Genomic DNA, 16,625 nt, shown 5'->3' on the forward strand with positions numbered 1-16,625 from the left:
TTCTTTGACATTTCATTTGAACTCAATATTTATCTATTGCGGCAGTAAAATGTTTTCTTTTTTATGATGTAGGGATGGAGGCTTTATGCCTAAGAACCCTTTAATATCCATTACACTGATGATCGTTAAAAGCTGGGACAAAGCTAATGCATCCACTGGTACGGAGCGTCCGTTAATACAGGCTCGATTGCATGCGCTTTTAACTACCTGTTCGGGAAGAGGTTCGAAGTACTCTAACATTCTAGTAATTTTAGCCCTTTAAAATGAGTATTTAATCTATTATTTAACCCATAAAAGATAAATGTTGATCATAATGTACGTACATCATTAATAAAGTATTTTTAAACCTTTCTCAAGTTAAATTTTCTATTAGAAAGTATATTATGACTTGTATATTACTGAATATTATATTGAATTACGATTTGAATTCAAAGTACCGTTAATTTCCGCAATCTGTCCTTTAAAAGTAACATCTCTTTCTCGGAGGAAGCAGCTACAGAAATACCAGTGAAAGAAAAACTAAAATTGAAGCCAATATTAATGCGTATTTTAATTCTCCGAATAAAAGGTCTTCCGATTCAGCGAGTTATAATTCCACGCTTTATTGCTTTTGGAAAATAAGTTTAACGTTTAATAATAGCTTACTGTTCAAATTTACTTTATTAATAATTCTTTGTTGGCGTAAGTTAGACATTCTTTCTAAAAATTATATTATTTATATTTCGTCCTCTTAACATGCCTGATAACGAACTGAATGGTTATCAAAATTGCAATTTACATATAATTTGATATTATGGGAGGTAAGCGATTTTATAAAAAATTGTCTAAAAACGCAGAAAAGTATGTCCGAACATTTGAAAGCCAAAGTTATAAAGTAGATTACTATAGCTTTGGTTTTCAAATTATATAAATGGTTTTAAAAGATACAAATTTTTTCCATTTGTTTTCCACTAAAATAATTTTCAGTGATTTCACATTATATTAAATGCCGGTAATGAATTATTGCTCTACATGTTGTTAAAGAAGGCAAAAGAATTATAATTACTTAAATATAATTTTTGGAAAGAAATCTTATTTCGAAAAAGGTAATTATGTTTCGTATGTTAATAAAAGGGCTAAAATTTTAGGAAAGAAAACTTATTTCCTAAATCGCAATCGTACTTCATGTGTTCATCATATACTTATGCCAAAAATTTATATAGATTAGATGAAGAGAAAATAAATGGATGACAGTAAATACCTAGTTCAGTTATTCGTAAAATGTTTCGTTTTTAGAAATATGCAATAACTTTTAGATAGGTTTAAAATTATCTATTCGATTTATACGAATGATTCTCAAGATTATTGTTTCCGGAATTTTGAGAATTCCTGTACAGTAAAGAAGGTGTTTATTTGCATTTGTTTTTCTTTCATTTTTTAAATGCATGACATTTCTTTAATATTGTACCAAATGACCAATGAGAATCCTCGAATAATTAAAACATGATTTTTAACAAAAGGAAATTATAATTTTTGAGATTCCAAACACATTCAGTATTTCTTTCATTGCCCCTAAGAAATTCTACATTTATTTTACACTTGATGAAAATTAAAGAAAATTTATGTCGAATTTAACTTTGAAATTTAAAAAATTAATTGCAACTATTGTTTATCTCCTCCACCCAGTCGTAGTCTTTCTAAAACTATCAAAGTACGAGGACTTATTTCCAAATAAATGATGATGGCAACCTTACGAACGCAGTAATGACTTAGAAGGTTACTATATATGTGAAGTCACGAGATTAGCTTATGTAAAGTATGTATTTTTCACTTGTGTAAGTATTTAATAATGGGTTTATTTTTTGTGCAGAATGAAGCAGAAATATTTTGCTGAAAATTATCATGGGCAGAAACAAATATTGCATTTTCGAGTCGAACATCTCAGAGACTTAAAAGTTTACTACTTAAGCTATAAAAACACAGCAACTGAGAAAAGCTTCAAAAATTTCTTATCTAGATGAATAAGAAACTATTTTAGTCGACACTTCATTTAATTCTGCCTTCGTTTACAAATAAGATTTTCCAAGAGATTAAAAGCTTTCTCGAGAGGGATTCTACAGGTGACGGAAGAGCGCAACTGTCGGGACTCAAATAGAGACCGTGACCATACAGCCTCAATTTGTCTCCCCCACCTAAGAAGCAGTAACTTTATTTATAAGTGTCATTCATTTGGGCTTGAAGCAGACAGAAGTGAAGTCGGTTTCGCGATCCTTAATTAGCCTCATCTGACATCATGAAAGATGACTGGAAATGCGAAACCATTGCAAAGACAGCCTTTTTGCAGGAGACTCTAAGCGAGGAGGAGAGTGTTAAACATGTTGGGATGGATCAAAAATTGCCCAGCTTATTCACTGGGTTGAACAAAAAATACAAAAATGAAAAAGCGCCATCACTCACGAGTAGAATACCCCGCCCTACCGCGTAGCAGAGAAAGGAAGCCCAAACTGCATTTCCCGGAATTCGTTTCGAGAGTAAGACGGCTGACGCTCCAAAGTACTTGAACATTGTTTTAATTTATTTGCATTCAGCCTACTAACTATATATTTTCCTCCAAAATGCTTCACTGTAATCAAATTCTAATGGCTGAAACAAGTGTCTCGTTGATAGCTTCATTTTTTTTATTCTGTTCTCAGCAAAGGGAAAACAGAAGAAAAGTAGTTTATTTACCACATCATCATTTGTTTTTAACTTTAAATACAGTATTAAATGGCCGGAAATCTCAGAATTCTAAACTTCAAGAGAAGTTCATAATTACGTGTCTCAACTAATGGTATCAAATGCCTATCGCTTGTTTCAAAACCAGAAAGGGAACAGTAAAAATATTTTCTCGATAATTCTTCTCTCAAATAAGTCTGACATTTTTTCAAAAAACTTCCTTCCAAAGAAGAAACCTATTAATTACAATTTACATTTTTAATTCATGTTAAAGTCAATTTCTGCAACTCTAGCAATAACATTTTTGTTCTTAGATATTCAGGTATTTTAGGATGTTATGCTTAAAAAAATTAAGGATAAAGCTTTTTAATCATTTTAAAGGTAAAACAGAGCTTAATAAGTCTTCCGACAAATTCTAAATATCAATTTCCTTTTCTTTTAATTAAAGGTGGCGGGAATTAGTCTAAAGCTTGTTTAGAATGCTTTCAAAGCTTCGCGCAGTAAAAATTCGCATTTCGTCTCTCGTTTCAAATAAAGAAACTTAAAAAGAAATCTAATAAAAACTACTTAAGTATATAAAAAAATTTTCTTTTCCTCTTATTATATAAGTTAGTTATGAACAAGCAAAATTAAAGAAATAGCTCTATTTAGGGTGTACTAGGGAAAAATAATGATAAAAATAAATATATATATATTATTTCTAAGAAGCAGTCTGGAAAACAAAAAGCAAACTTTTGGTTTGTTAACATCAGAAATAAATCTCTTAAACTTAATCTTCTAAAGTAAAATTTATAAGATTCCAATCTTTAAGTTACAACTAAAAATGAGGAACCTTAAGAACTGGTAAGCGAATAATCGCTTAGTTCAGTAGATAATAAGCAGAACTCAAGAAGGATTAAATACCATTTATTATTCAAAATAAATTTAACAGTCGACTCCTTCTTGGAGTTTACAGCAAAGCCACCACTCGGGCTTGAACTCAGGAATACTAAGATATAAAACTTGACTAAACTTAACTAAAATGATATAGCTGAAGCTATCAAGATTCTAACAGAGTTGGCATTTTAACGCTGACTAAACGGCGAAGCTATCAAGAGCCTAAAGTACGGCCGAGCGTAATAATAGCTTAAAAGAGAGTAGCCTAAAAGGAGAATGCACGCTGCTCAGAATCTCTGGCTCTCTAACGAAGTCAATAGAACTTCAACTTTAAATACTTGTTCTTCCTTCATTTGCATTTAACCGAGCTTCTAAAAACACGCTCTGGTAGGAAATTGTAAGGTGAAATTAAGAAGTGACAGGAAAGTGGCTTAAACTAAACATTAACTCTTATAAACTTAGGATAAACCTTGCAAATTATTGTTCGAAATGTTAACTACAAAATTATTAATTGAAACTTCTTTAATGCCAAACATCTGTATTTACTTTTTCCTGGCAATTTATAGCCCCGCCTGTGGCCGAATAAGACTGCTGGGAGTTCCACCGGAATTCGATTCCAGGAGAACGTGCAGGCTGCATTATCGGCTTGTGAGTTCTCTTCCTCCCATGTGTAACTTGAATGCGAGCTAATTTTTCTTAGAAAATACTCCGCAGAGGCATCCCTTTCCTTAAGCAGATAGCCCTCGTGTCCTTTGCCATACTTAAAAAAAAAAAAAAAAAAAAAAAAAAACCGCCTAACCTATCAGTTTAGAGCTATTATAAAACTCACTTCCCATTTGTATAAAAATGTTAATACAAATTTAGGAACACAGAAGCTTACTCTGTTTGTTAAAACTGTAATCTGTAGGAAGTATTCATGCAAGAGCACAGTTATTAAAGTATAGGATTATTTACAGCAAATGCGATATTTATCTCTCAAAAAATTTTCAACTATGCAGGAATGTCCCAATGCTAATTAACAAGTTCATCAGATATCTCTAATTCCAGTATAATATATGAAGTACATGCTTAATTTTCACCCCTGACAGCTTGGCTATTCAACACTTTTAATGAAATTTCCGCTAGTCTCGACGCTCGTTAGTTGCTAGCTTTCTGAAAACATTGTTCGTAGCGCAGGCAAAAATAATTTTGTTTCAGCTAATGAAGCTATTCGTGGATTGTTCTGTTGACGTCCTAGTAGTCCTCGTAGCTTTACTATGCGTGAGAAGAGTCTCCTCCAAGAAAAGTTACGAATTGGCTGATCCTATATCAGAATAATAAAGAGCATGACATACTTTGATCCCGTAGCTCGTAATGAACAGCATCATCGTGGTCATAAGCGTTATGAATAATGGGTTTTTCTCTTGCGGAAATTATCGTCTGTGGTAACTATTATGTTGAAAGGTTTAAATAACTGGAGAGACATATATCTAAGTTATAATTATGAAACTAAACCGACATTTTGACCCCCTTATTTATGAAAGATGCAAAATCATCTAAATCCAAAAATAGAAATTACTGGTTTCACATAATCATTTATTGTCAGGCATTAGAAGGGGAAAAATAGTAATATGCAGCATCAGAAAAAAAAATCTTTTGCCATTGTTAGATAAAGTAAAGCTTCTATTCTATATTCAATATATGCTGCTAAAATAAGCATTAAAACAATCCTGTGTAAGATTAATGAAGCAGTTTATGACCGTACATTGATGATTGCTATATTTTGATGCTGTTATACAACTGATAAGAATTTTAAGTAAATATTCAAAGCTATGACTATCTTACTACAGTGCTGTTAAGCATAATTAATGTAAGAGTATTTCAACTAATTTTCTTTTGAGATATTTCCTTTCGGAAAAGTAGAAATTAGCTTGTATAAAACGATACTTTTTGCTGAATTTACACTAATCTTTCTATAAAAATGTACTGCACCCTTTTAAAATTCTTGGCTTAGATTTCTTAAAAACTAATATTTTGCTCTATGGTTTGTAGAAAAAATATCAGTATGGTTTAAATCCAGAATTCATGCAAATACCGACTCAGATTTAAGTAACGTGCACTTAAAGTTACAGCCTTGCTGCTGAAGTACTGAGATTAACTATTTGTAATAGATTTTCACCTCTCTCTGTAGCCAAATGTAATTTTAAAGGTAGTCCACCAATGATATTCAAGCGGAATGAAACTAAATTATGCTTACTAGTTTAATTCTATCTCCGATAATAATTAAGGAACTTTATAATGCATGCTTTATTATTTACTAATTTCTTCTTTTTTCTATTTGATCAAGGAAATGAGAGAACAGTTAGTTAATGTCATCTTACATTTAGTTATAACTAATATTAACACTTACCGTATATACCCGCGTATAAGTCGAGATATTTTGGACAAAAAAAAGACATCAAAGTGGGGGGGGGTCGACTTATACGCGGGGCCATAAAAAATTAAAAGAATCGGAAGTTCAAAAATTTCTTTATATAAGGCAGTTGTTTTCTTCCCGCACTCAAATTGGACGACTTATCAAATAAGTCACCCTATTGAAGTAATTTCATGACTTAAATTATGTGACGAACTAATCACAGAGTTTCATACTTTAACTAGAGTAAGTTTCGATTAAACCAAAGAATTTTCGGCCCCCTAACAATAAAAAGCCCGATATTGCATTAATTGCTCAGTGGGTTAAAGATGCTTGGAACGAAATACCCTCTGAAATGATTATAAAATCATTTAAAAAATGTTGTATTAGCAACGAACTAGACGGCACGGTAGATGATGCTGTTTTTGAAAGTGAAAATGACGACGAAGGCTCTGGTAGTGATTGTAACAATACAGATTTCGAGACTGAAAATATGTATGATCGCAAGCCAATGACGACAGAAGAGTTCTATGAAATGTTTGGCGAATCTGACCATGAATCGGACGTTGAAGGATTTTGATTTTGTTTATTTATCAAGGTATTTTTTATCGTATATTTACTTGTTTTTCTCAAATGATTTTGAATAAATGTAGTACTTAAAAAAATTTTTTTCGAAGTTTCTCGATCGATTTCGGAAGTTGGGGGTCGACTTATACGCGGGTTTCTTATTTTCTACGAATTTTTTATGTCGAAGTGGGGGGGTCGACTTATACGCGGTATTGACTTATACGCGGGTATATACGGTATTTGTTACTTAACGGAGGTAAACGTTTTCTTTAAAACTTTAAAGAAAAGCTGATAATTTGAAGAAACGAAAAATGTTTTCAAAAATATAAGTATAAAATGTTTTCACAGACATAAGTTGCTCAACATTCGGTTTCTTTTTACTCCCCCTCCTCCAGTTGGAAGAAATTTGTAAATGGAGAAAGCAGTATCTTTTTATGAATGATAAATGTACACAAGTCCAAAAAACTGATATCGTACATACTAAAAATAATACATGTTAAGTTGGTACTAATATCATGACTGTAGAGAATATATACCAGTTATACTGAGATAGACTGTAAAACGCTCTATGAATCATAGCAAATGAGCAAAAGAAACAATCTTAAAACAAGGTTACTGTCGAGGAAATGTAAGCCAAAGCTGTCTGGCATCATTGCTACTTTCGTTAGGCAACGCTAATTGCAAGTGGATGTTGATAAGGGCTAGGATGAAAGCAACATTCGAAACGACACTGTTTGATGCTGATGCACCAAGGCTTCGGTACCCCAGAGTTATTTTAAGCGTCTTTGCAACGAGTACTTAAATTATTGCTCTTCTTTTTCTGTCCTAGCTAATGGGTGAATTACACAAGGAAACTCCTTATGCATTTAAAAAGTATTCTATTTTCTCCGAACTTCTCTGAAAAGAGGTATTTGATTGTATATCCATGAGGTTTAAAATTATGTATGTTATTGCTTATCAAATAATTATTGGAAATCTATTTACTTTTCTTTCTCATATATGGCAGGTAATAATAAAAATTAAAATTAGGTTTTATCACTTACAGTTCACTATCTATTTCCTTCGGAAATACAATTTAAGTTCAATAACTGTATAATAATATCTGCTTAATTACATGCATTCACATGAACCTTATTTTTGGCATATGAGCGTCTGGGAAACAGTTCCACAACTGAGTGCAAAGAAATTATAAACCGAAGTTCTCCTTCGTCATTCCAGGGAATAATTACCGAATGTTATGTCTGTATGTTTAACGAGGTATTGCTAATCTGTTTGAGTTATTTTTTTAATGTTTAGATAACTTTCACCAGCTAAGAAAAAAGACGTTTAAGAAAGAAATGAATGAGAAAACTGCAGTATCGCCTATATATGCTGCCTTTCTAAAAGTATATTTCGACTTTCAACAGCTGTGTTTATGAAGCTTGACCGCTCAGAGGAAAATGAATTTTTAATTTTCAGATCTTCTTGAAATTACTTAGAAAACGACATCAATCAAATTACGGTTTAAATGAATAAATTTATCCAAGTAATTAATTTTATGCTATTTCATTTCGTTATTGAAAATTTTCTTACTTTTGTTTATTCGACTAATAAAGTAACTAAATATTCCAAAGAAAAATAAATCAAATGAGATTAATTTTACTGAATTTGGGCTTAGCATATAAATAATTAAAGTACATTCTTTTAATTATTTTCATTAATTATTATAAAACAGATATAAAATATTGTAGATTATATTTCTTAAAATGTATTCGGCAGTTCAAATAAATGCATAAAAAATACAGCAGATCTCTCGCATTAAAAGTCAAACTCGCTTTTACCAATTGCCTTTTTTTTTTTTTTTTTTTTTTTTTTTTTTCTGAGCTTAGAGTTAAAAAAGTTACAAATTTTCGCATGTCATTTTTAATCATGAATTAACGAAGAAATAAACACTGATACATAAAGCTGACCTAAATCAATAGGAAAGCTCAATATACATATAGTATGTTGCTGTTATTGCTGCTTATAATACTACTACTCACTTGCCTGACCGTAACATCAGAACAAGCCCACAAAATTTATCGTGGCATGGAGTGAAAGATTGCTCCTGTCGTTGGCAAGAGCCATACAGGTGACAGTACAACTTTGCTCATATATATATATATATATACAGGGCATCCACAATTTATTCCCAGTATAAAGATACGTTTTAAATAACACAAAATAAGAGGTAGGGAAAAATGACTGACTGTATTTTATTTAGCACTTCAAAGAGTTTTATATTTTATATTAATACACATTTACATGAGCACCATTAGTTGCCTGGAGAATACAAAGTTTGTTCTTGATTTTCCTCCAGACTTGTTAAGCATTTGCGGTGTCACAGTTGCTGTTTTGTGGTGATTCGAATTTTTTCAGTTTTTAGATGCCGCGAATCTCTGCAGGATGTCGAGTGGGGTGACGTCCGGATAACGAGGGATGGCGATGAAATTGGTCAACCTTTCCCAATCCAATGAGCGGGAATGTTTCATCAGGGACATTTACATGTGTAGCCCAATGACAGGGTTCCCATCCTGTTGGGGGGAAAACGTTTGGCTGTATTTCTTCTAATTTTGGTACCGAAAATAATCTCAATATCCAAGTAATCCTCCGAATAAATTGATAACTCCGAGAAAAGAAGGTACCAATCACCTTATTATGAGTTAGTGCACATCAAACTTTAAGCGCTACCTCGCTCAGTTTCCCTTGCAAAATGCGGGTTTTCTGATATCAAATCCACTAATTATGTCGATTAACCTCACCTCAAAAATGAAATGTTCCTTAATCACTGAATACAATGTTCTGAAGAAATTGATAATCAGTACTGATACGGTCAAGAATATCTACAGAAAATTCCTTACTCACGACTCAGTTATTAGTTTCAATTTGTTGTTAAATCTGCAATTTATACACATCTAGTTTCAACCATTCGTGAAAAACTTTATGAACAGTCATTCTAGAAATTCCCATTTGCAAATTGGCACAGTGTATTAACTGAAGCACATCTCGAAATGGTGGAAAGAATTTCATCACTGATACTTGGCATACCTGCATTTCCTTTACGCAAAACAGGTCCGGTCTCTCGAAACTATTTTACCCATAATTTAATTAGTTGGTCCGTTGGTGGATGTTTATTAAATTCATGTCGGAATTTCCTTTAAACTGATCTCAAAGATTTTGTTTCCCATAACCAGAGAACGAACCTTTTTTTTTTTCCTATGAATGAAACCATTTTGTCTACAAACAAACAAGTTCCTGTTACCATTCCCAAAAATTAGAACAAATGGGATTTTTTGAATTGGAGATTATATTGGTATGAATTATTTCATGTTACTTGGTAAAATTAGGTTTCAATTTAATTTTGCCAGTCGGTGATTAAATTATGGACACCCTATATATATATACAAAGTTTAATTCTCTACTTGTCTTGAGTTAGTATGGTCAAACGTCAGACCAGTTACTGAATTTCAGCAAAAAATATAATAATTCAATTAACTAATCAATTAGTTAAAATGAAATAATATATATATATATATATATAGAGAGAGAGAGAGAGAGAGAGATAGATATATCATATTTTTAATTAAAAATTTCGATAGTTTAGAATTTTCTTCTGATAGTGAAATTATTGCTTTCTATTTTTATTTATTTAAAAATTTCTGATCCATCATATTCAATAACGGATACACAAAAACTTTTCTCAAGTCTTTACAACAAACTTAAAGGAAAAATTAGGAAAAAATATTGAAAATTAGCGCGCAAGGAGCATTTTAAATATTTAATTAAAGTAATTAATTATTAGTTTTAAAAACTTCTAATTTATAACAAATTAAAATTTGGAACATATATTTTATAAACTGATGTTATAATACGTATATGTATAAAATTTCTTGTTGAAAACACAAAAACTTTAAAAACTAATTTTTAAAGTCCACCGTTCCCTTAAGGAGCAGCAGCTTTCAATTCTTGTATGTATCATATTCGATTTACATGGATGCTGTCGCCTGTACTTCTTGTGTTCCATTTGTATTAAATACGGGCCATAAATCATGAACTCCATTTGTTATGTGTTTCGAAGCAACAACTGCAATTTAGTTCAAGTTAAAGAGTTGCTTTGTCTTTGATTTGTTAAAATTTTGTGTTATTTTAATCTTTCCCCACCCCTAAGAATCCAGAATTTGGAAGTCAGGGAGCGTTTTTATAATAAACGTAAAATTTCAGATATTTGTTAGTGCATGCGTGAATTAAATACAAAGCTAAAAAAGTAGTAACACACGTTCATTATTAATTAGCACTAGATAAAATGAAAAAAAGTCGCAAAAACTTTTCACAGAATTTGACATCATGCAATTTTAGCTATTAATGATATTCAAAGTATGCAAGAGAATAATATATTTACTTAAACATAATAGCTTAGAGACAGAAAAATAATCTATGAACGTTGTGCAGTTTGCAATACCTTAAAACATTTCAGCAAACACACTTGCCATCAGGAATTAACTGTTGTTGTTTCAAATGGCCTGGCACTTGCAACTTAATGCATTCTTTGCAAAATGACAATACCCATTGGTCATTTAGCCGTTTCAACGCCGAAAATGTTTACCAAGGTGCACTATAAGGCACGACCAGTTTTACACCCGCGAGAACAGAGAAGTTCCGTCTGAATTTTGATGGAGAACACCTCGGCGTATGGATCAGAGCGTCTCTCACCCTCCTCCCCTTGACTCAAAAACCCTTCATTGTGTAAGTATCAGCAATAATTTAACGCTCACTTGTTACGCTAATACAGTAATGATGTCAAAACTTCTATTTCTTTCCCTTACAAACTTGCCATTACAACTTATGTTTAACATGTAGCGTCCCATTATATTTCCAAGTCTTTATACACGAAGGCAATTTGTGATCAACAGTTACGCCTTGTTACATTTATCATGTCTTACAATTTATCTAATATAATGGCGCAATAATCTTCAACTATAAGTAATTTTCATAAATTTTTGCAGGATAGATTTATGCATTCAGTAATTTTAAAAATAAATATTACTGTTATTATTATTGTTGTTGTCGTTATTATCGTTTATAATTATTATTCTTGTTTAAAAATAAAGAGAGTTTCTTTCAAGGAGAGTTTAAATTTACTGAAGTAATAAGAATTGAGAAAATATGTTACGAATGTTTTACTAATAAAGTTCAGTAGAAAGTCCTGTTAAACAAAATTTTGTGGAAATGATTATTCCTGTAAATTTAAAGAACTTTGTTAATAATCTCTCGCAAGTTTAATTGAAACTGCACAAATCATAACCAGTTTTAGTATTATAAATAAAAACAAATATTTTATTATTGAAAGAATTACCGAGATGAATGAACTGTATTAATCTAGCTTTAAAGCTAACTGATGCGTGTAATGTGTTGTTTTCAATTCATCAGGCTATGCAGCTTGCAAAATCTCAACTGAAATAAATTTGATTAAACAATTCTGAGTAAATTATTTACTGCGAACTTAACAGTGATTAATAAAAATAGGTTTGCAACAGCTGAAATATGAAAATGATTGTCTTGAAATTGCAGATGTTTACAACATTTTGATTTCATGTTATTTTGTTTTAACTAACGATACATTTATTCTGATTAATTGAATAATTGTATTTGAGAGTTAAAAATTATTCTGATTAGTCTCTTCCTTTTATTTGAAGGTTGAACCACAGAAAAACTAATGGCTCATTAAAGCATTATGCAGTTTACTATTAAATATTTGAATTAAAAAGAAATACCCTTCCCCAAGTTTTATTCCCATTTATCTATATTTGAATATAATGACTCAAGGAAATGATAAATCTGAGCGCAGAAGTGTTAATTTAAAATTCCATCGTAGAGCAGTTTCGTTAAATTTCTCTTCTTTTTTCATCATTCCGTTACATCATTGAGCCCACCAGCGGCCGAGCGGTAAAGACGCTGAACACTGGTAGTTCGGTCCGAGGTTCGAATCCCGCGAACGGACTGGCTGCATGGGCGTTTTCGTGGTTTTCCCCATGTGTAACGTGTATACGAGCCAGTTTCCCTTAGAAAGTCCTCCACGAAAGGCATCCCTCCCCTTAGGCAGATAGCCCTAGTGTGCTTTGCCTTAATTAAATATACCACACCACACCACACCACACCTTTACATCATTGTGCATACTACTATTATACAAACTAATTTGTATAATGCACGATTCAATGTAATTGGATATCTACAGAGTGTTTAAGGGAACTGAAGTTCAAGAAGAGAAAATTCCTCCTTCTCCTTTGTAAATGTGTCCAAACTTTTAGCAAATATAAAAAATATATATATATATTCTCATTAGTACGATGCTTTCACAGTAGATACGATGCTCGTGGTTCTAAAAGGAATTAATTAATAACTACATGTAGCAGATAAAAATGTAATGAAACTTTTCTGGGATCAAAATAGGAAGTTTTATTCCTAATTTCTATATAAAAATTTTGCTTGAGCTATATTTGCAAAACTTTAAATGTAGTTTCATTTACCTGGCGTCTAAAGCAATATCTTTGTTGTTATGAGTACTGACCAGTCCTTATTATAAACTTTCCTTAAGAGGTATACTAGGATGCAGTCAATTGAAAATCTTAATTCCTCTAAACAATGTCAACCTGCGGTGTACTAAGGAAACTCTAAGGTATAATCTATTTATTAAATTTCTATCTGATTCATTTTTCTGCTTAGAAAAGGTTTGTTAGATGTGTTTCGTGATTTAATAAGCAGAGATTCTCTTTCCTTAAAGAGTTTCCCCGTTTAAGAAAGTCTCTGCTTCATAATTCCATAAAAATATTTCAGAAAGTGTTCATTACTATTTCCAATTCCTCGGAACCATAAAGTTGCGGTAAATTTAATTTAGTTCAAATTAAGAATGATCCATGAATTTGAATTCTCAGTTATATGAAGCTTCCATTTTTAGCTAATATTATTTAAATTAGCATGTACGTGCAAACTATTGAACGCGACTATTGGAATGTAAACTATCGAACGTGTAAAGTGCTGAATTACTAAATTGAATTTTTACACGAAATATTTTTTAAGTTTGAAAGCATACTTTTAGGTGAGAACAGTATCTATTTTTGCAAAACAGTAAACAGTATTTATTTCACAGAACTGTACATATTTTTTATTACAGTATTTATTTAGGCATAATATTTATTTACTAAACTTTTGGTTCTGTATTTCTCTAAAGAACAAAAATGCTAATAATTTCTCTTCGTGTATAAAACCTGATGAATATGAAATAAAAAAAAAGTAGCCAGACGCCAGACATGCAAGATTTGGGGAGAACTTTATTTTTAAAAGTAAGAAATTTACATTTTCATCTAAAGCTCGTAACCTCTGGCAGGAGTAACTTACCTTATTGCCATCTTGCTTAACCTGAGAAAGTTGCAGCAATACGTAGTATTTCAGTAATCCTACAGAAAGAAAAACTCAATGAACTATGTACATTGATCAAGAAAAAAATTTTCATTTTATTTTAATATTACAAAAATCAGCTGCATCAAAGGAAGTTATGTTTTATTTTAGAGTCAAATCATTCATCTAAACAATACTCTTTAAAATAAATAAATTGCAGTAATAATATACATAACACAGATAAATTTCAGACATAAAATACTCCTTTAGGTTCTCCTAAAACTGAATAAGAAGTACGTTAATCTAAATTTGATTCATAGATTCGCATAATAATCTCATAACTATTTGAAATACACGAACAAACAAGAATGTAATTTTGAAATTACATGAATTAATAAATTTCTCATAAATAATTTAGCGAATAAAGTTGGAGCTCTATTTCTAAAATTTGTTTCTCTATAAGTTTAGTAACATCTGTTAATTAAAATAATGCATATGTAACATTTTGAAACGAAGATTCTTAAACATTGTTGCTGAATGGTCAAAAAGCAGAAAAAGAACTTCAGAGAAATTGTAATGCTTTCTCAAAATTTTATTTTTGACTTAATTTAATCTACTAGTACTAAAGTTCTAAATTCCTTTTGGTACTTTTCTGTTATCGGACCGGATTCAAAAATGTATGTATGTATGCATGTATTTATGCATGTACGTATAAGTTCTCGCAAAAGTACCTTTGCTAATTTTAATTTCAATAATTCCCTCTGGAATTAAAAATTTATTGAGTTTCTGTTTTTTAGGTTAAACACTTGGGAGTTTCGACGCCTGCAGAAAAGATAAAGATTGTCAATTTTTTACTCGGAAAATGGAAGAAAAATTGTTTTTATTCATAGAAACGTTCGAGGATATGTTAATATCAGATATGCTTCTGCTAACCATACGATATTGCAACTTGTAGCCAAATTTGAGAAGATAGGATCAGTAGGAGACTCAAGGAGGGCAAGAAAACCGCCAACAGCAAGATTTGTTGGGCTCAAAAGAGCTCATTATTTGTCATCGCGAAAGGGAACATTAATTGGTAGACATCATTTTTCGTAAACAAAAACTTCAAAAAATATACTATATAGTTATGGGTTTCAAAATATAAATTTACTGAACTCTTCATACTCTTTTTTAAATTTAAAATCGTGAAGTACTTTTGCGCCATCCTGTATATATGTATGTATGTGTGTGTGTACACACTCATGCATACGTACGCACATACATGCATGCATGCCTGCACACATACATACACATATACATGTATACATATATACATTTCTGAATCTAATCCCGCTAATCCAAAAGTACTCATTTAATTATTAATTTACTTACTTTGTTAATTTACTTTTGGAGTATGTATAATTTCTCAAACATCTTAGTTCTTCATTGCTCATAGAGACTCACGAGAATTTTAAATAAACAAAGATTTCTTCCATTTACCAGTTTCAAACATTTAAAGGTTAAAAGTTAAAAATGGAAGAAAGGAAATAGTAAAAGAAAGTAGACTCACCGTAAATCCTGCTCTTCTCTTACGCCTTTGTAAGAATTTCTGGACCAAGGTCTTCAGATGATTTGAAACTACATTCTGAAGAATAATGCATCTCCTCACAGCATGTTTTGATTTGAAGTGACAACAAAATATTTCAACGAATTTAACGTGCAACAGTTTTAATCAAAATTTCGCTAGTTTCATATTTATGAAGTTTATTTTCGTAGTTAAATATTTGAATGACTTGTGAATATTTAAAAATTTTCTGCCATATAAAATCTCGTTAAGAGCTTTTGCCGTAAGATAACAATTGCGATGGGATACCAGTTTCAGCCAAACTTACGTTGAAGAAATCGCAAGCTTCTTGCTTACCACTACATAATGGCCGCATTAAAGTGTCTGAAGTAGTAATATTAATGCAAGTAAAATAATCAAACATCTTAGTAATAGTCACTTAATTCTTTAATAATACTTATATTTTGGAAGTCACTTTCTTTCAATGCTTAGATGGTCTTTATATCTCTGCCAGGCAATGTATTATGTCTTGTTTCCTCTACTAATTTGAAATCTACAAACTTTTCTAGAGCTTTATATTTATTTTCAATTTAATTAATTAAATTAAGCAAATACAGATTTCCTGTAATTTAAACATTTTGTAAGCCTAAACAGAGCAAAAGTAAAAAGATGCTTCCATGACATGTTAAGCATCCTTTTAGCATGGGGTAAAAATTTTGATTATTTACAAAGCATCGGAAAGATTTTTTTTATCACAGATAATAGAAAATAATGTATAAAACCCAAAATAATACTGGAAGCAATAATGGTATCGTGATAAAATAAATATAGAATATGCGAATATTATAAAAAATAATATATCAATGCCACCTTCGAAAATCAGATAAGCAGTATGAGTAGATAGAAAATGACAGTTCTGCATCAGGAGGAGCTGAGGAGCTGAGGGCGTGGTCAATGACGTCACACAGAGGGCGGGGCCAAAGGCAACGTCATCACACTAGGAAGCGTGGTCACGAGTGGAGTTGAGTTGTTCGTAGACTGCTGATTGAGTTGTAGACCTCCTGCTTTTCATTAAAAGTTAGTTTTTTTTTAATTTGGCAACGGAGTCATGGCGTCCTCTAGGGATGAAAAAAGAAAATAAT

General features: G+C 31.4%; 1 protein-coding gene across 2 annotated transcripts in view; it reads right to left on the minus strand.

Moving 5' to 3' along the window:
- Nucleotides 1–16,625, minus strand: part of LOC146993426 (transcription factor LBX1-like) — a 195,939-nt gene that overhangs the window by 145,379 nt on the left and 33,935 nt on the right. Inside the window, exon 2 of one of the 2 annotated variants that reach the window (XM_085808636.1) lies at nucleotides 13,941–13,999. The exons of the other annotated variant lie outside the window; for it this stretch is intronic. Coding sequence (XP_085664762.1) covers nucleotides 13,941–13,999 — 59 coding nt within the window. The remainder of the gene's footprint in view (nucleotides 1–13,940; nucleotides 14,000–16,625) is intronic. 2 annotated transcript variants of the gene reach the window in all.

The sequence above is a fragment of the Stegodyphus dumicola genome, chromosome X1 (assembly GCF_044657685.1).
Source record: "Stegodyphus dumicola isolate Sdum_Otavi_A_Nest chromosome X1, ASM4465768v1".
Lineage (NCBI taxonomy): Eukaryota > Metazoa > Arthropoda > Arachnida > Araneae > Eresidae > Stegodyphus > Stegodyphus dumicola.